The 25,872-nt window shown below is 50.3% G+C and overlaps 1 protein-coding gene across 9 annotated transcripts in view; it reads left to right on the top strand.

Moving 5' to 3' along the window:
* CNBD2 (cyclic nucleotide binding domain containing 2) overlaps positions 1-25,298 on the top strand; it is a 59,903-nt gene extending 34,605 nt beyond the window's left edge. For all 9 annotated transcript variants that reach the window (XM_089307136.1, XM_089307141.1, XM_089307134.1 and 6 more), the window contains 4 exons: positions 1,257-1,434; positions 3,835-3,955; positions 18,169-18,338; positions 24,953-25,298. In XM_089307136.1, coding sequence (XP_089163262.1) covers positions 1,257-1,434; positions 3,835-3,955; positions 18,169-18,338; positions 24,953-25,271 — 788 coding nt within the window. In that variant the 3' untranslated portion in view covers positions 25,272-25,298. The remainder of the gene's footprint in view (positions 1-1,256; positions 1,435-3,834; positions 3,956-18,168; positions 18,339-24,952) is intronic.
* Positions 25,299-25,872: the final 574 nt, after the last annotated feature.

Raw genomic sequence — 25,872 nt, 5'->3', positions numbered from 1 at the left:
CCCAGGTCACAGCAGAGAGCTGGACTGGAAGAGGGGCAACTGGGACAGAATCTGGCGCCCCGACTGGGACTAGAACCTGGCGTGCTGGCACCGCAGGTGGAGGATTAGCCTATTGAGCTGCAACGCCGGCCAGAGACCTCTTTAAAATATTTGCTTGAAGGGGACAGAGAGACACACATCATTCTTCCATCTGCTGGTTCCCTCCCCAAATGCCTTCAACAGCTGGGGCTGGGCCAGGCTGATGCCAAGAGCCAGGACCTTAATCTGACTCTCCTCCATGGATGGCATGGGCTCAACTACTTGAGTCATCCCCTGCTGCCCCCAGGGTGTGCATCAGCAGGAAGCTGGAACTGGGAGTGGAGCCAGGACTCGAGCCCAGGCCCTCTGATATGGTACGGAGGCATCCACCACTCTGCCAGACTCCCACTCCAACATCTCCTTGTTTAATCAACGTGATTGAGGTGTGATTTTTATACAATAAGACACACACATTTCAAACGTAAAGTTCACTGCATTTTGTCAAGTGTGTGCCTTTGTGTGACTGCCACACTCAAGCTGTATAACATTTCCAGCGCCCAGGAAGTTTCCTCATGCCTCTTCCCAGTCGATCTCCAGCCCGCATCCCTGGCCCTAGGCAGCCGCTGATGTACTTCCCACCTCTGTAGCATGATTTGTCCCTTCAGTGGACACAACCTCAGTGACACTCGGGTGTCTGACTTCTGTCACCAAGCATAGTGGTGCTGAGCAGTCGGTTTGCTCCTTTTGACGTCTGAGGAGTGTTGCCTCGGAGCAATCGCTCTCACGGAGGGCCTAACCCCTGCGGCACTGAGCTAGACGCAGCACAACCCTATCTGTAAGTCTGCCTGTGATCTGACCACAACTCCTGGGCACACCGGGCTGTCCTGGGCTCTGGCCTGTCTCCAGGTCATCTTTGAGTGCCGCCCCGCCCCAGGTTGAAAGCTGTGGTGGACATTCCCTATTAAAGGAAGATGTGAACTTTGGATCTAATAGCCCCTGAGTTCCGGGTGACCTGAATTCTGCCGTTCCTCTTCCCTTCTCAATCAGGCGAATCGCACTTGTCCCTGTACAGCAGGGACGTCACATCAAGGCCGGCACGTCCTGCTCTTAATTGCTTCTTACTTTCTCCATGCACCGCACTATTAAGGCAAAGGCTCTGCAGAACTTCTGGTGCCGCCACTGCCATCTTCAGCTGTCCAGAGACCTAGTAACGTGCTTTCCTGTGCTCTTTCCAACAGAATCCTCTCCCAAGGAGAGGTTTAAGCAGTTCCAGATCAAATCCTATCCTCTCCAGGACTTCAGCTCTTTGAAACTTCTGCATCTCCAGAATTCCGGGGAGCAGCAGAGGACGAGCTTGGGCAGGAAGATCCAAACCTCAGGAAGCAACCTCCCGAAGATGATGGGCCCCAAGATCAAGTAAGCTCAGCTCCTGGCGGAGAGGAGGGTCTGGGCCGGGGCTGGAAGGGGGCGTGGCCCACATGGCAGAGTGGAAGGTGCTGGAAGCACAGACGCCGGGCAACCCTGAGGGGAGCGGCACATGCGCTCGGCAGCCTATGGAGGGGCCAGACTTGGCGTCCAGGACGGCGCGCTCTGCCTGTCACAAAACATTCTAGGTGGCTGCCAGGAGCCTATCTAAGGAAGAAGGGGCGAGGCAGATCTGGCTGTGACGTTCTGTGTGCGCATTGCTGGGCCTTCTGATTCAGAGCTTCTTCAGGAAACCCCACCCATCTATGCGAGGCACCTACAGGACGGTAGAGAAGATCTTGGGTTTGCATTCGGTGTAATCAGGGTTCAAGTCCTGCTCGGCCACTTATTATAGCTCAGTGGCTCCGGGCAAGGGACTTGACCTCTCTAAGCCTTGTTTCTTTGTAGATAATAATAGCACCTAAGTCTCAGGGTTGTTGCGAGCCAGCAATTAAATGAGATAGTGATAATTATACATAGAGTTACCACTTACAGAATCCTCTCCTGTGCCCTGTGCTGCGGTATCTAATTTAAACCCGACAATAACTCCGGAAGTAAGTCCGTGATTATCACTGCCAAGGTTCAGGTGAGAAAACTAAGGTGCAGAGGGACATCAGGTTGCCTGCTCAAGGTCCCACAGGTAGGAAGCAGCAGAGCCAGGAGTCAAACCTGAGTGGCTTATTAATGCTCAGTGTTTTTTTATTTTTAAAAAACATTTTACCTACTTGAAAGGCAGAATGACAGAGAGAGAGAGAGAGAGAGAGAGAGAGAGAGAGAATCTTCAATCTGCTGCTTCACTCCCCAGATGGTTGCAAAAGCTGGGGCTGAGCTAGGCTGAAGCCAGGAGCCAGGAACTCCATCAGGGTCTCCCACATGAGTGGCAGGGTCACAAACACTCAGGCCATCATCTGTTGCCTTCCCAAGTGCATTAGCAGGAAGCTGGATCGGAAGTGGTGCAGCTGGAACTCACACTGTTGCTCATCTGGGACTCCAGCACTGCAGGGGGAAACTTAAGGCTGGCCCTGCACCCAGTCTTATCATCACTCGTGTTGTCTGGTGTGATGGTCACAGCTGGCACAGGTGGACACTGATGTCTGTCTGTACTTTGGCCTTTCCCGGAGAGGAGGACAAGCAGCAGAAAAGAACCCTGGGCGAGAACCAGCCCAGCCTGGGCCCAGCACAACACAACTCCTTTCTGTTACACACAACATGGAAATAGTGCAAGGATACTAGTAATAGCAGCCGTGCAGAGCCCCCACACTGCCCCCAGGGCCTCCACACTCCCACCCTCTGCCCCCTCCATGGTGAGCGCCTCCTGACTTCTGAGTCAGGTTTTCTTCCCTTGATGTGCCTTCCAAGGACTGTCGCAACCCAGATCCAGCTCCTCCGCTGAGAATCGGGAAGGGAGAAGGGACAGGTTGGACCCAGAAGCAAATAAATCGCTGGCATGCACCTTTCACATCCATGCCCTGGGCAGTGGGAACCAAAGCCCGTCTTCTCTGTGTGCTGGCTGGGTCCTGCTATGTTCTCAGCCGCTAATTGAGCTTTCCCTGTATCTTATCCAATGGCTTCCCTCTGCCTAGACAGAGATCAAAGCCAGCACACAGGACCTCCCACGTGGCCAGCACACAGGGCCTGTGTGTTGCCTGAGGACACCTGTCTGTGGACAGAGAAGCAAGCCTTCCTGTTAAAAAGAGCCTCAGCTTCTGCTGGGTTCCCAGGGTACAGAGCTCCCTCTTTGCCAGAGCAGGCTGTTCCACTTCGACACTCAAGCCTAGAAATCCCTTCCTGGGATTGGTGCTGTGGTAGAGCTTCTGCCTGTGACCCCAGCATCCCCTATGGACATGGGTTTGAGTCCCGGCTGCTCCACTTCTGATCCAGCTCCTCACTAATGTGCCTGGGAAAGCAGTGGAGGATGGCCCAAGTGCTTGATCCCCTGCACCCATGTGGGAGACCTGGAAGAAGCTGCTGGCTCCTGGTTCCATTGCAGTCATCTGAGGAGTGAACCAGTGGATGGAAGATCTCTCTCCCTCCCTGTGTGTGTCTCCTTGCTCTGTAACTCTGTCTTTCAAATAAATCTTTAAAAAAATTCTTTCCTCACATTGGGCCTAAGTAACCAGCCCAGACTTCTCATCTTTCCTCCGTGTAACCTTCAGGTGCTCCGTGGGCTCTCGCCCCCTTCCAACCCCCCTCCCTGTACCTTTCACCCATTCCTAACAGCGGGAGTCAGTGTCTCCCTTCTGGGGGTGGGAATTCTCCAGGGACAGGAGCTCTCCCCTTGCCATCTGGTGAGGAGCTTCGCGCCCACTGTGTTATATACTCGGGTCTCTTTAATGAGCTGTCATATTTCAGGTCCAGGGATGCTCATTTGATCAAATGTCCTATGATCAACACCAAGTATGGGGAGCTCCCGAAAGAGGCTGCCGTGGGTGCCTACATGAGGATCCACACCGTGGAGCAAGGAGAAATTGTGGTATGTGTGCAGAGAGCCTTGTTGACGATAGAGCGGGCTGGGTGTGCTGAGTAATGAGGATGTGGTTTCAGAAGCTCCCCTCCCTGTGTCGGGTGGTATTAAGAAATAGTGTTGATTTTTAAAGATATGATAAGCATATTGTGGCTATGTTTTTAGAGAGTCTTCCTATTTAGAAGATACATATCAAAATATTTATAGATGAAGTGATGTGACAGCTGGGACTTGCCTTAAAAGAATACAGGAACAAGGCAAGGGTGTTCCTTCTTGCCACTCCTATTCAACATTGCCCCGCAAGTCTTAGCCAGAGTGAGTGACGACGAGGAAGGGAGGGAAGAGGAGCCAGACTGGGACAGAGCAAACAAAGCTGCCTCTGTTTTCAGGTGACATAATTGTCCGTGAAGGTACTTCCAAAAAATAAAAACACCCCTGAAACCGATAAGTGATTATCCTAAGGTCACAGAATACAAGTTCGTATACAAAAGCCAAGCTTTCTTTTTCTTTTATTCTTTTCTTTTCTTTTCTTCCTTTCTTCCTTTCTTCTTCTCCTTCTTCTTCTTCTTTTTTTTTTTTTAAGATTTATCTATTTAAAAGCAGAGTGACAGGGAGGGAGGGTCAGAGACAGAGAGATCTTCCATCTGCTGCTTCACTCCCCAAATGGCTGCAACAGCTAGAGGTGCACCATGCTGAAGTCAGGAACCTGGAACTCCATCTAGGTCTCCCATGTGGATGGCAGGGGCCCAAGAACCTGGGCCATCCTCTGTTGCTTTCCCAGGTGCATTAGCAGGGAGCTGGATCAGAAGCAGAGCAGCTGGGACTTGAACTAGTGCTTGGATAGAGGATGCCAGCATTCCAGGTGGCAGCTTAACCCACTGTGCCACAGCACCAGCCCCTCAATTGACTTCTGTATAACAGCAATGGACAATCGGAATTTGAAGCTGAAAACATATTTATCATTTATGATAGCACCAAAAATGTAAATCTTATATGTAAGTCTAACAAGATACATTTAGGATCCACAGAGAGAAAACTGTGACTCTGATAAAAGAGGTATAAGAGAGGCCGGGGGGGCGGGCTTTGTGGCACAGCCATGAAGCTGCTGCTTGGGATGCCCATATACCATATTAGAGTGAATGGTTCGAGTCCCAGATACTCTGTTTCTTTTTTGTTTGTTTGTTTTTGGTTTTGGTTTTTATTTTTTGTTGTTTTTGTTGTTAAGAAAATATTTGTCTATTTGAAAGGCAGAGTTACAGAGAGAGAGAGAGAGAGAGAGAGAGAAATAGAGAAATCTTCCATCTGCTTGTTTACTTCCCAAATGGTCACAATGGCTGGGGCTGGGACAGGCTGAAGCCCAGAGCCAGGAGCCTCTTCTGGGTCTCCCACATAGGTTCAGGGGCCCAAGCACTTGGGCCGTCTTCCACTGCTTTCCTAGGTGCATTAGCAGGGAGTCTCAAACCATGTGCCTATATGGGATGCTGACATCACAGGCAGAGGCTTTACCTGCTATGACACAATACCTGCCCCCTAGATACTCTACTTCTGATCCAGCTTCCTGCTACAGTGATGGCCCAAATATTTGAGCTCCTGTCACCATGTGAGAGACCTGGGTGGAGTTCCTGGTTCCTAGCTTCAGCCTGGCCTAGCCCTGGTTAATGTGGGCATGTGGGCAGTGAACTAGTGTATGGCAGATCTTTCCTTCTGTCTCTTCCTCTCTGTGTCTGTCACTCCGCCTTTCAAATAAATAAATCTGTTTTTTTAAAAAAACTGGGGGGTGAGGGAGGGCCAGCACTGTAGTGTAGTGGATAAGGCTGCCACCTGCAGTGCCGGCATCCCATATGGATGCTGGTTCATGTCCCAGATGCTCCACTTCTGATCCAGCTCTCTGCTATGGCCTGGGAAAGCAATAGAAGATGGCCCAAGTCCTTGGGCTCCTGTACCTGCATGGGAGACCAGGAGGAGGCTCCTGACTCCTGGCTTCAGATAAGTGCAGCTCCAGCCATTGTGGCCATCTGGAGAGTGAACCAGCAGATGCAAGACCTCTCTCTCTCTGTCTCTCTGTCTCTCTGTCTCTCTGTCTCTCTCTCTCTCTCCCTCTGCCTCTGCCTCTCTGTAACTCTGCCTTTCAAATAAATAAATAAATCTTAAAAAAAAAACTGGGGGCAGGTGTTATGGGTAAAGCTGCCACCTGTGATGCTGGCATCTCATATGGGCTCCAGTTTGAGTCCTGGCTGCTCTACTTCCCATCCAGATCCATGCTAATGTGCCTGGGAAATCAGCAAAATAAAACCCAAGTTTTTGGGTCTCTGCACCCACATGGGAGATTGGAAAGAGGCTCCTGGCTCCTGGCTTCAGCCTGGTTCAGCTGTTGCAGGCATAGGGGGAACAAACCCGAGGGTGGAAGATCTCTCTCTTTCTGTAAGTCTACCTTTCAAATAAATAAAATAAATCTATTTAAGTACTAAAAAAATCTAAATAAATGGGGAAATATTTGAATACATGCTTTGAAAGACTCAGTATTGTTAAGACATCAAATTTCCCCTATTTGGTGTGTGGATTCAATGCAATAACAATCAAAATTCCAGCAAGTTATTTTGTGGATATTGACAAACTGATTGTAAAGTTTATATGGGAAGGTGACTGGTATATTTATATAATAAAATATTATACATCAGTAAAAGAAATGAACTATTAAGCTATGAGGAAACATAGCATAATCTTCAATGAAATAAATATCAGTGAAAGAATCCAGTATGGGGCTGGTGTCGTGGTGCAGTGCATTAAGCTGCCACTGTGACTCCAGCACCCCATATTGGAGTGATGGGTCAAGTCCCAGCTGCTCCACTTTCAGTCCAGATTCCCACTAATGCACCTGGCAAAGCAGTGGATGATGTCCCAAGTGCTTGGGACCCTGCAACCCATGTGGGAATCCAGGATGGCTCCCCTGCCACTCATGCGGGAGGCCAGACCTGGCTTCTGGCTTCAGTCTGGCAGAGACCTGGGTGTTGAGGCCATCTGGGAAACAAACCAGCAGAGGAAGATCCTCCCTCCTCCTTCTCCTCCTCCTTTTGTCTCTCTCTGTCACTCTGCCTTTCAAATCCATAAATAAATCTTGAAGAAAAAAAAAAGAGTCCAGTATGGAAGAGACTAAGTATTATCTGATCCTGTTTTGTTCCATTCGGGAAAAGGCACAGCTGTGGAGGTAGTAGCACCATCAGTGGCTGCTGGCAGTTGGGAGTTCAGGGATGGGATGAATGTTTGAAGCCCAGTGCATGTTTAGGTAGGAAAACAACTCTGTGCTTTCATGGTGGGCACAAAACATTAAGCATCTGTCAAACCCACAGAACATTATAGCACAAAGACAGAAACTTACTGTGTACAGTTTGTAAAAAAGAAAAAAATCATCGCTCAGAAGCTCAGCAGAGCTCAGGCGAGTGCAGATGATGCCGGTGCCGGGTGAATCTGTTGTGTGTGTGGAGACCGATGAGGGGCTGGCAGGAAAGCTGCTGACACGAGCAGCTTTGGGAACGGAGCTGCTGAGATGAAAGCCACAGGCGCTGCCCCAAGCGCTGTCCACCTCGTAGAGTTGCCTCCCACAAGGGGACGGCTTCATCATCCTGACCCAGCTATACGGGTGCACCGAGAGACTCTGGTTAAGTGGGTGGCTGAGGGTGGCAGCCAGGTTCCTTGCCATTGGAGGGAGGATTTACAGATGAGGGGAGAAAGACTCGAGTGGTAGAGGATTAGAGGTGGACTCATCATGTGAACTCGGGTTGAGCTTGGTATATTCATAGGTGGTTACGTGTAGAAGTATTCATGGGTGTGTATATAAACACACATCTTTCACTCTGTCTACTGAGAAAGCCTAAAACAAATGACACCCCAATAGCAATGAGCACACTTAAAATCCACATTTAAATTCTAAAAAATGCATTTATTTACCTGAGAAGTAGAAGGGGGAGTGGACAGAGTATGCGCCCATTCACTAGTTCACTCCCCAAATGCCTTCAAAATCGGGGACTAGTCTGGGCCAAAACAAGGGACTCAGTCCCATCTCCCAGGTGGGTGTCAGGAATCCAATTAGTTGAGCCATTACTATTGTCTTCTAGGGTCTGCAGGAAGCTGGAGTCAGCAGCTGGAAGTGGATGTGGAAGCCAGTCACTCTGATATGGCATTTGGGCATCTTAACTGAATCTTTTTTTTTTTTTTTTAAATTATTTCATCTACTTGAATGGCAGGACGATAGAGATAGAGACAGAGAGCCCTTCCATCCACTGATTCATGCCCCAAATGCCCACAGCAGCCAGGGCTGAGCTGTGCTGAAGTCAGTAGTCTGGAACTCCATCTGGGTCTCCCACCTGGGATGCAGGGGCCCAAGCACTTGGACCATCATCTGCTGCCTCTCAAGATATATTAGCAGGAAGCTGGATCAGAAGCAGAGTAGCCAGGACTGGAACTGGCACTCCAAAATGGGATGAGGCATCCCAAGCAGTGGCTTAACCTGCTGCACCACAACACCCGCCCCTTAACTGGCATCTTAACAACTTTTAAATAAAACAAGTTTATGTGGTGAGGACATTTAATTCTAACCCCTTGGCAATGTTCAAATATACAAAACATTATTATTGACTATAGTCACCACGTTGCACATCTGGTAGAGCTCCTGAACCCATTCCTCCTGTCCAGCTGGAATTCTGATGCTTTGAGAAACACCTCCCCAACACTGTTCTCGCCAGCCTGTGGTAGTCAGCATTCTCTCTCCTGCAAGTTCAGGGTTTTTTGATTCCACGTGGAAATGAGGTCACGTGGTATCTTTCTTTCTGTGTCCAGGTTATTTCCCTGAATATAATGTCCTCCAGGGTCACCCATGTTGTCACCAATGACAGAATTTCCTTCTTCTTGAAGGCTGAATGATGTTGCACATGTGTGTATGCGCCTCATTTTCCTTGCCCATTCATCTGTGGGTGGACACTTGGGTTGCTTTTGTGTCTTGGGCACTGTGACTGATGCTGCCATGAACATAGGCACGCAGCTGCTTCGTGACTGTGCTGACTGCGTGCTCAGAAGGGGGCTCGCTATAAGGTAGCTCTGGTTTTTAACTTTTTGAGGAACTGCTGCGCTTCTCCCACTTCTACTAGTTCCCTAGTTCCCTAGTGGCTATACTAGTTTACATTCCCACCAGCAGTGTGTAAGGGTTCCCTTTTTTCTACACCCTTGCCAACATTTGTGATCTCTTGTCTTTTTTATAAAGCCATTCTAACGCTGTGATTCACGATCTCATTGAGTTTTTAATTTGCATTTCCCTGGTGATTAATAATGTTAAGCATTTTTTCATAGACCTGCTGATCATTTGTATGTCTGTCTTTGAGAGATTTCTGTTCAGGCCTTTTGATTTATTTTTTAAGGTATATTTATTTATTTGAAAGGTAGAGTTACAAAGAGGGAGAGAGTTACAGAGAGACAGACAGATCTTCCAACTAATGGTTCACTCCTCAGATGGCCACAACAGCCAGGACTGAGCAGGTGCCAGGAAGTCCATCCAGGTCTCCTGTGTGGTTACCAGGGATCTAAGCATTGGACATCTTCCACTGCTTTCCCAAGTTCATTTGTAGGGAGCTGATCAGAAGTAAGACAGCCAGGATTCACATGGGTGCTCATATGGGAGGCCAGCTTTGCAGGTGGCAGCTTAACCCACTGTGCCACAAGACTGGCCCCTGATTTTTTTTTTATTTATTTAACAGGTAGAGTTATGGGCAGTGAGAGAGAGAGACAGAGAGAAAGGTCTTCCTTCCATTGGTTCACTCCTCAAATGGGCGCTACAGCCAGCACTGCGCCGATCCGAAGCCAGGAGCCAGGTGCTTCCTTGTGGCGCCCATATGGGATGCCGGTGCCACAAGGCAGAGGATTAACCAAGTGAACCATGGCACTGGCCCCTAGCTCCTGATTTTTAAAATCAGGTTGTTTTCTTGCTACAAAGTTGTTTGAGTTCCTTATATATTTGGGATAGTATCTCTGTATTAGATGTATGGTTCACAATATTTTCTCCAATTCTGTAGATAGTCTCTTTACTCTTGTTTTCTTTGCTATGCATGAGCTTTTTCATTTGATGTCTTCCGATTTACTATTGTTGCTTTTGTTGCCCATGCTTTTGGGGTCATATCCAGAAAACTTATTGCCCAGGCCAAAGTCAAAAAGCCAGATCTTAGTTTCTAAAACCACTTCCCAATGAAAGGAACAAGGGCTCCTTGGAGAACTGGTTGATTCTAGGACTTGGGCAGGAAATATACCAGATGAACTATGTACATTTTGTAGTATCAGAAAGCATAAGAAAAAAAAATTACATTGATGGGGACAGTTCAAAGGGACAACAGAGGCCAGCCGAAAAAGCTCTCTGTGGCCAAAACTGGAACAGTTTGAGCAACAAAATAAAGCAGAATGGATAATAATCCAAAGTATAAAATAACCATCCAGGAGCACATGCTGACATAAACGAACCACTACTGAATCAATAATAGAGAAGAGATAAATCTCTTTGCAGAGGAATTCCAAATAATTGTCATGTGTACGCTGCCCTCAAGGAGGGAGAGCTTGGCTCCCTGCTCCTCGCTTAGAGCACAATATGGAGCCGAGGGAGAGGGAGGCTGCATATGACGTGATGAAAATGGTGCTTCACCTCTGTGGTTCTCCTTGCGGTCATCCTCAACCCGCCTCCCCCAGTTTAATCATGAGAAAGACATCAGACAAATCCCAATAGTGGGGGCAGGCCTTGTGGCACCACAGGTTAAGCCACTGCCTGGGAGTGCCTGGGATGGAGTCTGGCCTCTGCTTCCAAAACAGCTTCCTGCTAATGTGTACCCTGGGTGACAACAGGTGCTGGCTCAAGTACTTGGGTCCTGGGAGACCCAGATGGAGCTTCAGGCTCCTGGCTTTAGACTGACCAACCCCAATTGTTGAAGGCATTTGGGCAGTGAACCAGTGAATGGAAGATCTCCTCCCTCTTCAATCCTCTTTTCTTCCCTCCTCTTTCCTCTCTATCTCCTCCCCCCACCTCTGTCTTGCTTTGTCTTTCAAATAAAATTAAAATAAACTTTATAAGAAAGTTTAGAAATTTCTAACAGTAGGAAATCCTACATCATAGCAATAAGTATTCCTCAACATTATCAAGGTCATCGAAGACAAGGAAGTTTGGGAAACTACACAGCAAAATATTAAGATTGTGTCCTGAGTAGGAGCACAGAGCACAAAAGAAGTTAGGGGCCAACAGGATTTCTAAATAACCTGTTGACTTCAGTTGGTAACAATGTATCAGTACGGGTTCACTGGTTGTAAGGAAGAACTCATACTAACCCAGGATGGTGGTAATAGCAGGAACAAGGTGGGGTGGGCAGGTATTAGGAACTCCTACTTTTCTTCCCAATTTTTCTGTAAATCTAAAACTTAAAAAAAAATAATTATTAAGGGGCTGGTGCTGTGGTGCAGTAGGCTAAACCTCTGCCTGTGGTGTAGACATCCTATATGGGCGCCGGTTCGTGTCCCAGCTGCTCCTCTTCTGATCTAGCTCTCTGCGATAGTCTAGGAAGGCAGTGGAGGATGGTCCAAGTGATTGGGACCCTGCACCCACATGGGACACCCGGAAGAACTTCCTGGCTCCTGGCTTCAGATCAGCCCAGTTCTGGCTGTTGCCACCGTGTGGGGGAATGAACCAGTGGGTAGAAGACCTCTCTGTCTGTCTCTGTAACTCTGCCTCTTAGATAAATAAATCTTTTTTTTTTTAAGATTTATTTATTTATTTAAAAGTCAGACTTACACAGAGAGAAGAGAGGCAGAGAGACAGAGAGAGGTCTTTTATCCTCTGGTTCACTCCCCAGATAGCCGCAACGGCCAGAGCTGTGCTGATCCGAAGCCAGGAGCCAGGAGCTTCTTCTGTGTCTTCCACATGGCTGCAGAGATCCAAGGACTTGGGCCATCCTCCACTGCTTTCCCAGGCCATAGCAGAGAGCTGGACAAGAAGTGGAGCAGCTGGGTCTTGAACCGGTGCCCATATGGGATGCTGGCACTTCAGGCCAGGGCATTAACTCGCTGCACCACAGCACCGGCCCCTAACTAAATCTTTAAAAGTTATTAGAAATATTAACCCCATGGTGAAGGGAGACATACAGATGAAGCAAGTGTGGCCATAAATTTGTTGCTCTTGAAGATAGGTGATGGGAGAGGGAGCACAGCTGAGTGGCAGACACAGGACTTGGGCAGGAGGGCTTTCCAGCAGGTGGCACTGGCCTGTTTGCCAGGGAGGGGCTGTTCTGAAGCCACGCTTGTTCATCCGGAGTCTGGGACCTGCTCCCTCATCACACAGCTCTTTCTGCTGTGCCCTAGTGACGGTATCTCCAAGGCTATGGAGAAAGTGCATGCTCCAGCCCCATGCTCCTTCGTGTCCTCACGGCCAGGAAGGTGAACACAGCAGGTGCTGCCTGGGCACCCTGAGTTCGAGCCCAGCCCTCGGGCAATGCTCATGGGGTGCTTCCCTGCTTCTGGGAAGTTCTTCCTTCTGCTCCGGCAACGTCTGCCTCCTGCAGCTTTCAGCTCGCTCCCCCTCCCTGCCAGGCCCCCACCCAAGACAAAACAAGACAGCAGCTTCCTCGCCGTGTGGCGGCCCCTTCCATATGTAAAGACGCAGTTTTAGTTTTCGGTCAACACATCTGCAGCCAGGCATGGGGCCAGGTTCCATGAATCATCTTCTTCCCCTGCCGCTTCCGTCCTTGATCGCGTGGCCCGGTCCCAGCCTGTCGCTTCATCACTTCAGTTTGCCGGTGTTTGTGAGTGACGTGCTCTGAGCTGGGCAATGGGCACCTGTGCAGAGGGTGACCGAAGTGAGAGGCAGTGTTGCAGAGGACCCGCGATGCTGGAGGAGGGAGATTGGCTTGATTCTCTGGGAAGGCCTGGGGAGGCTGTAGGTAGGGGCTCAGTGCCGGCTCCTGGCCTTCCCCTCTCCACGCAGGAGCAGCACCCAGATGGCCCTGGGCAGACACTTGCTGGCATCTGCCTTTGAAGCAGCGTCTGTAGGTGGCTCTGGTGACACTGTGCTCTCCAGGCCCTGGCTTTGTTGGTGCAGAATAGGTGACTGCAGGAGTGTGGAACTGGGTCAGCCCAGGAAATAGCAGAGGTCAGGGCCTGGAGCAGAGAGACCCAGAGTTTGAGCCAGGATGTGTGGAGCCAGCTTCTACATGGACAGACAGGTGCAGGCCTCAGTGGTGTTCAGGTTGAGCAGGCAGAAAACAGGTGACAGGTGTGTGTGTGTGTGTGTGTGTGTGTGTTGTGGGAAGGCAGGGATCTTCTCATTTTGCCTCTAAGAGCTACCTGTGTGGCCTTTGGCATATTACTTTACCTCTCTGAATGTGTCCTCATCAGAAAGTACAGAGATTGGTCTGAGTGAGCTGTGCCCTAACGCCGTGTGATTCCATCTGAGTATTCATTCAACAGGGACTCTTTTGAGCCTCTGTTATGCTCCAAGCATGGCATGAGATGCCAGCATTGGCAGCACATAATTCCTGCCCTCACGGGGCCGCATACAACAAACAGGCAAACAACAGAGACCGTCAGCCTCCCCACTCTGGGGGCTCCGCACCTGGGCTCAACCAACCATGGATGGAAAACATATTTAAGATTTTTTTAAATTTATATTAGAGGTAGAGTTACACACACACACAGAGGGAGAGACAGAGAGAAAGGTCTTCCATCTGCTGGTTCACTCCCCAAATGGCTGCAATGACTGGAGTTGAGCCAATCTGAAGCCAGGAGCCAGGAGCTTCTGGTCTCCCATGCAGATGCAGGGGCCCAAGTACTTGGGCTATCTTCTACTGCTTTCCCAGGCCATAGCAGAGAGCTGGGTCAGAAGAGAAGCATCCAGGACACAAACCGGCACCCATATGGGATGCCAATGCTGCAGGTGGATGCTTAATTTACTACGCCACAGCGCCAGCCCGTGGAAAACATATTAAGATTTATTTATCCATTTGAAAGGCACAGTGACAGAGAAGGAGAGGCAGAGAGAAAGAGAGAGCTTCCACCCGTTCAGTCCCCAACAGCAAGGGCTGGGCCAGGCTGAAGCCAGGAGGCTGGAACTCCATATGTGTCTCCCATGAGGGTGGCAGGGAGGATTTGAGCTGTCCTCTGCTGCTTTCCTGGATACATCAGGAGGGAGCCGAATTGGAAGCCCAGTAGCCTGGACTTGAACCAGTGCTCTTATGGGATGCCAGTGTCCAAGGTGGTGGCTTAACCCACTGTGCCACAGTGTTGGCTTGTGGATAGAAAATACTCAGGGAGGAAAAGTATCTGAATTGAACCTGTGCAGATTTTTTTTTCTTGTTATTCTCTAAATAACACAGTAAGCAACTACATAGTGCTTACAGTGTATTAGGCATGGTAAGTATTCTAGAGATGATGTAATGTACACGGCAGGCAGGAGCGGGCACTGGCACAGCAGTTAGGACACTGCTTGGGATGCCTGTATCCCATATTGGGGTGCCAGGGTTCCAGTCCTGGCTCTGCTTCTGATCCCAGCTTTCTGATAATGTGCATCCTGGGCGATGCCTCAAGTTGTTGAGCCCCTGCCGCCCATGTAGGACACTTGGATTGTGTTCCAGCCTCCTGGCTTCAGCCTGGCCCAGTCCCAGCTGTTATTGACATTTGGGGAGTGGATGGGAGATCTCTCTCTCTTTGTTGCTCTGCCTTTCCAATAAAAAAATAATTTTTGAAAATACACAGGAGGGTGTGTTATTTGCAGAAACACTGTACTGTTATATAAGGGATGTGAGCATCTACAGGATTTTGTGTCCATTAGGGGCCACAGATCTAATCCACTGAGGATACTGAGGGTGTGCAGTACACAGAAAGTTGCAAATTGTTGTAGGAAGGGGGTTAGAAAGGAGGGTGGGAAGGTGGGTCGCTTCAGTGGGGGTCAGGAGGGCTGCTCTGAGGAGGCAATGTCTAAGCCGAGACCTGAAGGATGAGAAGAGCAAGCTAGGGCAGGGAGGAGCAGTCCAGAAAGGGGAGCAGGAAGAAGCAGGTGGAGAGGACTGGGAGGGGTGGGGGGCTGGAACAGAGTAAACCAGATGGCGCCACGGGGGCCATTGGCAGAGGGGGCAGCCACACCGAGGGTCTTCTTTCTTTTCTTTTCTTTTTTTTTTTTTTAAGATTTATTTTATTTATTTGAAAGGCAGAGTTAGAGATCTTCCATCCACTGGTTCACTCCCCAGATGGCTGCAATGGCCAGGGCTGGGCCAGGTCGAAGGCTTCATCCTGGTCTCCCACGTGGATGCAGGGGCCCAAGCACCTGCACGGTCCTCTGCTGCTTTCCCAGGTGCATTAGCAGGGAGCTGGATGGCAAGTGGAGCAGCCAGGACTCGAATCGGTGCCCATATGGGATGTCGCAATCCTGTATGCTGTTTATCGGGGTGCTTAGGGAAGCTGCTTGAAGGTCTAGGCAGGGAATTGACTGACTCTGTCTGGGTGTTTGGGATGGGGAGGGGCGGACGAGAGAGCAGGCAGGACAGTGCTGCTCCCTGACAGATCCCTGGACACAGGCCCTGGCTCGGCCGCTGGGTGTCTTGTCACCTTGGGCAAGTCACTTGACCTCTTTGTGCCTCGGTTTTCTCACGCCGCAGTAGCTCAAAGCACGGACTCTGAAGCTGGATGCCTGGACTCAAACCCTTGCTCCGTGGCTTCTGTGCTGGTGATGGGGCGAGGCCCTTCCCCTCGGGCCTCATCTGTGGTCGGCACTGAGGGAGCAGCCATGCGGGGGGTTGTGGAGGAGGTTAAGCATGGTCCACGCAGCGCTACAGGCGGCCCGGGAAGTAGAGACTGCTCAGGAACTAGGAGCTGGGGCTGTCATCACCCTGCTGTTGCTGTTACAATAATAACATGCATGACAATGGACAAGTAACTTCTTTTCCTGAACCTCATCGTGCACATCTGGGGGTGAGAATTCCTCTCCTAGGGTGGGTGTGAGGCCTTATTTACTTATCTGTTAAATCTGTATCTTTTTTTTTTTTTTTAAAAAAAAAAAGGATATTTATTTGAAAGGCAGAGCTACATAGAAGCAGAGGCACAGAGAGCGAGAGAGTGGGAGAGAGAGGTTTTCTATCTGTTGGTTCACTCCCCAGATGGCTGCAACAGCCAGAGCTGTGCCGATCCGAAGGCAGAAGCCAGGAGCTTCTTCCAGGTCTCCCGTGTGAGTGCAGGGGCCCAAGCACTTGGGCCATCTTCCACTGCTTTCCCAGGCCATAGTGGAGAGCAGCTAGGACTCGAACCTACGCCCATATGGGATGCTGACACTGCAGGCAGCAGCTTTATCTGTTACGCCACAGCACCGGCCCCTAAATGTGTATCTTATATGTGTGTGTGTATTTGCTCCACTCAGGGGGAGCTGGCAGAGGGCAGCCATTCTGGCTGCTGCACGAGAGCTAACATGGGCGGAGCCTTCACACCCCTGGAACTGTCATGATCCAGGCAGGAGGTGCCTCCTGTCTCCCGGAGCTCACTTGACATCTCTTTGAGATCTTAGGCAGCTTTGGAGGGAAAATAGCATGTGTTCATTCCAGGCTCAGCCCCGAGACACGAGGTTGGGGCTCGGAGCCCTGAAGACTTTGCGGGTGGTCTCGCTTCAGGGGGCAGAAGCCGAGTGGCAGCAGTGGTGGCATATTCCAAATTCAGCTTTGTAGCTTTCCAGTGCAAGGCCTGCCAGAGACACGCGGGACGGGTATCCTCAGCTCCGTTTCACAGATGAGCATCCAGGAGGTATCACTGGCTCAAAGTCATCTAGGAAGTCCAGGTTTGGATCCAGGCCTCCTGGTTGTGATCTCAGTTCTTCCTGATTCCCAAGAGAGCCGGAGACAGGATCTCCGAGGCCTCTACCCCGAGCCGCTGCCCTGCCCTCCTCTCCTGAGTCTTCATGGGCTGCTGAGAGGTTGAAGACCAAGCACTGCATCGGCGGCTCAGCAGCCAGGGTTCCAGTCCCAACTCTGCCCATCCCTGGAGCCTTCTTTAAGGGTGGCTGGAGCAAGGGTGCCCATGGATCTCCATCTCCCTTCCAGATGTGACCAAGCAAAGAGCTGCGGCAAGGGGCAGGGGCTCCCGGGGTCTGGGAGGGCTGGAGAGAGGATGGGAAAGACAGGAAGGGGGCATCAGAGAAAGGGGGGTCATGAATAGGTCTGGCTGTTTGATGTTGGCGGGAAGTCCTAAGGAAAGGGGGTTTGCTCAGCAGATAGCAGAGTTGAGAGTGGAAGTAGGAAAGCTGGAGACTCAGTGCACGGGTGACTCCTAGGGCTGACACCGTGGCCTAGGTTAAGCCGCTGCCTGTGACACCGGTATCCCATGTGGGCTTTGGTTTGAGTCCTGGCTGCTCTGCTTCCCATCCAGCTCCCTGCTAATGCATCTGGGAAAACAGCAGAAGATGGCCCAAATGCCTGGGCCCCTGCACCCACATGGGAGACCCGGAAGAAGCTCATGGGCCAGCCCCAGCCATTACAGCCATTTGGAGAGTGAACCAGCAGATGGAAGATCTCTCTGTCTCTCTCGCTTTCATTCTTTTTTTTTTTTTAATTAATTAATTTATTTGAAAGAGTTCACACAGAGAGAAGGAGAGGCAGAGAGAGGTCTCCAATCCACGGGTTCACTCCCCAGTCGGCCACAATGGCCAGAGCTACACCGATCTGAAGCCAGGAGCTAGGAGCTTCTTCTGGGTCTGCCATGCAGGTGCAGGGGTCCAAGGACCTGGGACATCTTCTACTGCTTTCCCAGGCCATAGCAGAGAGCTGGATCAGAGGTGGAGCAGCCAGGACTCAAATCGGTGCCCATATGGGCTGCCGGCACTGCAGGCTACAGTTTTACCCACTATGCTGCAGTGCCGGCCCCTCACTTTCTGTTTTTCAACTCTACCTTTCAAATTAAAAAAAAAAATTCTATTTTAAATAAAGAGTGACTCTCAGAGCCTCAGAGAGGAATTGGGGGGGGGGGGAGTGCTCTCAGGGCTCTCCCAGTTCGAGGACTCAGCGGCCTTGGACGTCACCTTGGGAAAGGAGCCCTGGATTTCTCTGCCCCATTGCTTCCTTGCTCAGTGACCCTGTGTGGACTCACTGCCTGTGGGGGGCCTGGTTTTTCCCACCTGGAAAGGCTGCTGGTGGAAGGGGCCGGCTCTGAGGTCAACTTTCTGTGCTTTGTTCCAGGGCTTGTACCAGGTCTTCCTCCCACAGAACCAGCGGGACCTGCGGCCCTTGGCCCTCGTGAGCCTGGGCGCTGAGGTCATAGAGATAAGGAAGGAGAAATTCTGTGACCTGATCAGCAATGACGAGGAGATACGAGAGAAGCTGACGAGGATGGAGATTGAGTACCCCAGGTCAGTGCAGAAAGGCCCGGCCAACGATCCGCTGGGAATAGGCCTGTTCTTTTAGGGGAAGGGAGAAAATTGATAAAACCTAATGCTGACACGAAGAAATGAAAGTGCCAGCAGTCGGTACTGTCTGTTGGCTCAGACCTTTTGCTAATATAATCACTGTAGCTTCCTGCTTCAAGGGGTACAGAAGTGTCCCTTTCCTTTAAGGCAGGGACCCACCTTGAATTTGTCTCTATTTCACCAAAATAAGGGCTAAGCTTTCACATGAACAAATATTATGGAAATCAGATTCAGAAGAGAGAGAAAAAAACCAGCAACCGATGTGTGTCACATTCAGGGGACAGTTTAGACGATAATAGTGCACTCCCTGGAGAGATCATGCAAGTCTATTTATTTTTTAAAGATGTATTTATTTATTTGAGAGGCAGAGTTACAGACACAGAGAAGGAGAGGCAGAGATAGGTCTTCCATCTACTGGTTCACACCCAAATAGCTGCAACAGCTGGAGCTGGGCCTATCCGAAGCCAAGAGCCCAGAGCTTCATATGGGTCTCCCACGTGGGTGTGGGGCCCAAGCACTTGGGCAGTCTTCCACTGCTTTCCCAGGCTATTAACAGAGAGCTGATTGGAAGAGGAGCATCAGGGACTCAAACTGGCACTCACGTGGGTTGCCGATGCCTTAACCTACTACGGCACAGCACTGGCCCCAAAAGATGCACCTTTAAAAAGTTATGTCAACATTAGAATTCTGAGTGGGTTTGTTTTTTTCTTTTCTTTGTTCTCTAAATTTTTGATAATGATGACATACTTTTATAATTAAAAAAAATAGATATCTATTTTGAAAACTTAGATAAGAGGAAATTTCTTTTTAGTTTTTCATAGTTTTCAAATTCAGCGTGAATGTCAATGCTTTTACACTGGGACGAATAGGTTTATTTATGTTAAAATTATTAGTTGCCCAAGTCACTGGTTTCAAAACCATTGTCATCTCACATTGCTGTTACTAAACAAGTATTAGAGTCTCCTAGCTACAGTGTATATGTAACATATGCTAGCTTGTTTATCATGGCCATACGTTACTAATATATATGTTATAGGAAAATAGATCTTTAAAAAGAATGACAGGGTGGGCACTGTGACCGAGGAAGTCAAGCCTCTGCTTGGCATGCCTGTAACCCATCGTCAGAGTGCCGCTTGGAGTCCCAGCTGCTCCACTTCCAATCCAGCTCCCTGCTAATGCTCCTGGGAGGCAGCAGATGATGGCTGAAGTGCTTGGGTCCCTGCCACCCATGCAGGAGACCTGGATGGAGTTCCAGGCTTCCTGACTTCAGCCTGGCCCAGGCACTGGGGGCATTGTTGCAGGCACTGGGGGAATGAGTAGATCATCTCTCTCTCTCTCTCCCTGCTGCTCTCTTCACACCCAGTGGATCCTACATACAAGTCTCCCCACCTCCTCTTTGGGACCCCTGGCGTAGAATCCAGCAAGAGTCCTAATCCTGGCCCTCCTGCCTCAGTCTCCTCCCCACTAGACCATTTCTGCACATTTTGGGCTCTTGTTAAAAATCTACCTGGCCATGTTAATGGCCCGTTAGAACCTCCCAGTGATATCTCACTACCTGTAGAATAAAGTCCAAACTCAGTGCTGCCTAAATGGCGCTACATAGGCTGGCCCCACTCCAGTCCAGGAACACCTGCTGCCGCCTCTAAACCAGGCCAGCTGCCCAGGCCAGTCCCCTGCTGGAGCCCGTTCATGCCTGGCCTTTGTCACTGCAGGGTGCCAACCTGGCCATCCCCCAGTCCTGCCCTCCGGTTCTTTCTGGTAAATTTCTGTCCATTCTGTAGGATTCTTCTCAGTAAGCCTTCCCTGCTACCCCTAGGTTGGGATGAGCACCCCTTCCTGTACGCGGCTCTGCTGTTGAGCACACCATTCTGTGCTGCAGTTAACTCTTTGCCCACTCCCCCCCTACACACTTGATGCTGTGCTCCAGGAAGGCAGGGCTGTGCCTCAGTCACCTTCCATTCCCTAGCAGCTGTGTCGTGTTCCTCACGCGGCAGGTGCTCTGCACATGTTGAGTGAATGGGTCATGCTGCTCACAGACAACCGGAAAACACTGAGCAGGAAAAGGGTAGAACCCAGCCCAGCTGCAGCCTCCAGCATCCCAGCCTTTTGTATATTTCCTTTTAGTATTTAAATGTTGGGGGTGGGGCAGCGTGGGTAAAGCTGCTGCCTGCAGTGCCCGGATCCCATATGGGTGCTGGTCTGAGTCCTGGCTGCTCCCCTTCTGATCCAGCTCTCTGCTATGGCCCAGGAAAGCAGTGAAAAATGGCCCAAGTCCTTGGACCCCTGCACCCACATGGGCTCCTGGCTTCAGATCAGCCCAGCTCCAGCTGTTGCAGTCATTTGGGAAGTGAACCAGTAAATGGTTCTTCCTCTCTTTAACTCTGCCTTTCAAATAGATAAATAAATCTTAAAAAAGAGAAAGAGAGAAAGAAATGCTCACAGTTAACAAAATGAGAATACAAGCCATAGGCTAGAAGAAAATACTTAAAAAAAAAAAAAAAACTTAAAAAAATGATGGGAGAGAAAGCATGCTCCCCCATCCACTGATTTACTTCCCAAATGCCCATAACAGCTGAGGCTGAGCTAGAGAGAGGTCTTGCATCCACTGGCTCACTCCCCAAATGACCAGGATGGCTGGAGCTGGGCCACTCTGAAGGCAGGAACCAGGAGCTTCTTCCAGTCTCCCACGTGGGAGCAGGGGCCCAAGCCATCTCCCACTGCTTTCCCAGGCACATTCAACTATGCTTTTTACCATTGATGCAGGTGAAGTTTTCATGCTAAAGCGCATACTGATTGTACAATTCTGCATCCTCCTTATTTCTTTACTTGTGGTTGTAGTGGGATCACAGGTTTTGCCAGCAGGTGTGGGAAGCAAGTGATCCCAGTGACAGAGAGGAGGTGTGAGGGCAGACAGACCTGTAGATCTGGCAGCCATGTCCCTTAAGCACAGACAATAACTTGATGTGAGATCTGGATGATCTTGAGCAAGTCATTGCCCATCCTCTAGACTTCAGGCTCCAGTTGGCAAAATGAAGAAATGAGATTAGATCAGTTTCCCAACATATGTGCCGTTTTCCACAGAAGGGTTACAAGATGACTTTAAGTGGCACACAGGTTGACACTTTTAATTTTTATTAATTTTTATTCTTGCTTTAAAAATATTTATTTTATTTGAAAGGCAGAGTTACAGGGTGGGGAGAGGGAGAGACAGTGAGAGAGAGAAAGTAGAGGGAGAGAATATCTTCCATCCGCTGGTTCACTCCCCAAATGACTGAAGCCAGGAGCCAGCAGCTTCATCCAGGTCTCCGAAGACTTAGACCATCTTGTGCTGCTTTCCCAGGCTCATTAGCAGGAAGCTGGATGAGAAGTGGAGCAACCAGCACCTGAACTGGGGCCTATGTGGGATGCCAGCATCACAGATGGTAGCTTAACCCACTGCACCACAGCACTGGCCCCATATTCATTTTATTTGAGAGAGAGAGAGAGAGAGAGAGAGAGATCTTCCATCCACTATTTCACTCCTCAAATGCCCACAACAGACAGGACTGAACCAAGCCAAAGCCAGGAGCTTGGAACTCAGTTTGGGTCTCTCATGTGAGTGACAGGGACCCAAGCACTCGAGCCATCATCTGCTGCCTCCCAGGGTGTGCATCAGCAGGAAGCTGGGACCAGAAACGGAGCAGGGACTTGCGCCTAGACACTCAGATACAGGAGGCGGGTATCCCAGGCAGCATCTTAACTGCCGCACAATGCCCGCCCCAACAGTCTCAGTCTTAACAGCTATGTACTTATTCTAGTGCGAATTTAAAAATCACACGTCTAGTCTACTAAACCCAGATTTCACAGATCTTGTTGCCTAGGGAAAAGCTAAAGTAAAAATTTAAGTAAATGAAATTGAGTAGGTTTAAGGAAAATCATGAATAAATTAAAGAGCAGAGGAGATGTAGAAATGATGAAAACTGGGGCAGTGAAGTGGGGAAACACTGGTGGCTGTTCCCAGTTCAAAGATGCCACCCTCCTGTGACTCCTGGGTGCCTTCCAGGTAGAGAAGGGCTGATTGGACCTTCCTCCCTGGGATGGGAGTCTGACACAGCAGTTAAGACACTGCGTGGAGGCCCCACATCACATCCTGTATCAGAGCGTCTGGGCTTGAGTCCTGTCTCTGCTTCTGAATCCAGCTTCCTGCCAATGCACGCCCTGGGAAGCATCAGATGATGGCTCAAGTACTAGGGTCCTTGCCGCCCATGTGGGAAACTTCAGATGGAGTTCTGGGCTCCTGGCATCAGCCTGCCCAGTCCTAGCTGTTGCAGGCATTTGGGGGAGTGAACCAGGAATAGAAGACTCTGTCTCTCTGCCTTTCAAATAACATGAAAATAGATATAAAAAAAACTACCTACTCAAAAAAGAATTTAAGGATTCTTAGCCCTGTGCATAATGTGTGGCCCATGAGGTCTCCACAATGCTTGTTGAATTGAAATTCAGAAGAGGTTCGTGCAGACGTAAGGTAGCAGATGTTCCGTACTTGGCATCTCTGCTGCCCACTCAGCATTTTGCTGCAATCATCAGTGATGCTGACAGTTGGAATTCTGTCTTAGTCATTAATTGTTGAACTCCAGTTTCTAGACTGCTAAAGTAGGCACAAAACAGATCCTCTAGCCATTCACATCCCTTGTGTTTCCACTGAGGACTTCCAGGGCCTGAGGATCATAGACTCAGCAGCAGAGGCCCCTGGCCTGTGAGTGCTGTGGGTTTGATGACCAATGCTCTGTGGAATAAGATGAACAGTTGAGATCATAAGATAGGGAAACCACCAAGGGCAAAGTGAAAAGGACCCTAAAAATCAAGCCAGCATGTGGTTGAATGCTGGGATCACCCCGGAGGGGAGAAGGGCACAGTGGGCTCAAGTTTTGCACGAGTAGGGACCGTCCAGCCTGCAGGCCGTACATTACCCACAAAATTATGTGGTCTGACCCTACCAAGGCAATTGCAGGCAGGACTTGAAGGTCAATATAGCTACAGCAGGCTCACTTAAAAAAAATGATAGCTGGCATTACTGATATAAACTAAGAACCATATTGATAATGGGTATCAGGTGATTCTAATGCCTAGGAAGATTTGACAGCCCCTGGTGGAGAACAGTGTTTTGTTTTGTTTTTTAAAGATTCATCCATCTGAGGGGCCGGCGCCGTGGCTCACTTGGTTAATCCTCCACCTGCGGTGCTGGCATCCCATATGGGCGCTGGGTTCTAGTCCAGGTTGCTCCTCTTCCAGTCCAGCTCTCTGCTGTGGCCTGGGAGTGCAGTGGAGGATGGCCCAAGTGCTTGGGCCCTGCACCCACATGGGAGACCAGGAGAAGCACCTGGCTCCTGGCTTCGGATCAGCGTAGCTCTGGCCATAGCGGGCATTTGGGGGGTGAACCAATGGAAGGAAGACCTTTCTTTCTGTCGCGCTCTCTCACTGTCTAACTCTGTCAAATAAAAAAAATTTCATCCATCTGAAAGGCAGAGCTAGAGAGAGAGAGACAGAGACAGAGACAGAAAGAGAGAGATTGATCTTCCATCCTCTGGTTCACTCCTCTAATGGCTACAATGGCCAAGGGTAGAGTCATACTGCAGTCAGGAGTCAAGAGCTTTCCCTGGGTCTCCCATGTGGATGCAGGGGCCCAGGAACTTGGGCCATCATCCGCTGCCTTCCCAGGTGCATTAGCAGGGAGTTGGATTGGAAGTTTAAGCCAGGACTTGAACTGGCGCCCATATGGGATGCCAGCACTACAGGGCAGCTTAACCTGCTATGCCACTGGCCCCTAGCAGACTCATCTTTAAGTGGATAATTTTGTACAGCCCGTGGATGTTGTTATAAATCTACAAATAGGGCCGGCGCCGCGGCTCAATAGGCTAATCCTCCGCCTTGCGGCACCGGCACACCAAGTTCTAGTCCCGGTTGGGGTGCCGGATTCTGTCCCGGTTGCCCCTCTTCCATGCCAGCTCTCTGCTGTGGCCCGGGAGTGCAGTGGAGGATGGCCCAAGTGCTTGGGCCCTGCACCTGCATGGGAGACCAGGAGAAGCACCTGGCTCCTGGCTTCGGATCAGCGCAGTGCGCCGGCCACAGCGCACCGGCAGCAGAGGCCATTGGAGGGTGAACCAACAGTAAAGGAAGACCTTTCTCTCTGTCTCTCTTTCTCTCTCACTGTCCACTCTGCCTGTGAAAAAAAAAAAATCTACAAATAGCCCTGGCCAGACAAAAGCTCCCAGCCCTGAAAACCTGCAAGGATAGGTAAAGCTTTCAGTTCAAGCAAGGCCGAGGACTGGGAACTACCCTGTTTAGTGAAAAGGTAGACCAGAAATCAACACCACCATCGTCCCCAGCAGGTGATGTGGGCTCTGTCTTACTGACAGAGTTGTAGCGGGAGGAAGGAAGCAGAGCAGAGTCTAGGAGGGGGCTGAGAGGTGACGGAGCAGTATGTCCGGGGATTGGAGGAGCGGTGGGAGACGAGGCTGGGGGGCAACAGACAGGGTGGAGCTGGCGAGAGAAGCTCAGCCTCCATGCCTGCCCCTCAGTGATGAGGACATGTGCCAGAGGTTCCTCCAGGAGAACAGCTGGAAGCTCTTTCGGAAGGACCTGGTGCGGCTGCTGCTGAGGAGTCGCCAGAACCCACCGTTCACCCCGGCCTGGCCCAAGAAGAAACGGATCTACAACCCCAAGTCTGTGATGCTGGACTTGTGTAGCATCGAGAAGAAGAAAAAACGGCCTCACCCTGTCGTCATGGCGCCCCAGAAGTCCCTCCCCCCACTGAGGATTGTCCAAGCCATAGTAGCGCCGCGGTACAAGATCCAGGAAGTCCTGCCGCAGTACAAGAATGACGGCGTCCTCATTTAGAACCAATAAAGGAAGTTGGATTGGCCAGTGTGTTTTCTGAATGATCACCCTGCGAACTTGGAGGCTTGGGGTGGGGGACTGGACAGCTGAGCTGTGGATCCAGATAGGTGTTTGGGGACAGCAACTGAAGCAGTATCCCTTGATGCCTGTGGGCTGGACTGAGCCAGTGGGTGGTCAGGAGGCTGGCTGGGGACAGGTTAATCACTGCAGAGGGTCTCCGTGTGGGAGGGTGTTACTGATGAGCTGGAAAGGAGAGCGCAGATCAAAGCTGTCAAGATGACGGCTTTACACACAGCCACCTGCCAGCAGGGGACACCTGCAGGTCCCCCAGGGAGGGCCGCGGCAGGGCCAGGAGCAGCACCATGGTGAGGATGCCCGGCACCTGCTGTGCATGCTCCCTGTCCAGGTGGAGCAACCATTCTGAGTCGCAGTGAACTGATCTGGTGCCAGCAAACAACTAGGTCCAGCACTGACAGTCTGTGGATGGTTCAAAGGAATGAAGAAATCCATGATTTCTGATGATTCCTACTGGTTTTTAAAACATGAGCAGTGAATTCAGATTGTTTTAGACTGGCCCACATCTGTGGTCTGTGTTGGGCCT

The sequence above is a fragment of the Oryctolagus cuniculus genome, chromosome 11 (assembly GCF_051225735.1).
Source record: "Oryctolagus cuniculus isolate XC-2025 breed Fujian yellow rabbit chromosome 11, ASM5122573v1, whole genome shotgun sequence".
Taxonomy (NCBI): Eukaryota; Metazoa; Chordata; class Mammalia; order Lagomorpha; family Leporidae; genus Oryctolagus; species Oryctolagus cuniculus.
The sequence above is the reverse complement of the archived record's forward strand: the minus strand, read 5'-3'. Positions and strand labels throughout refer to the sequence as shown.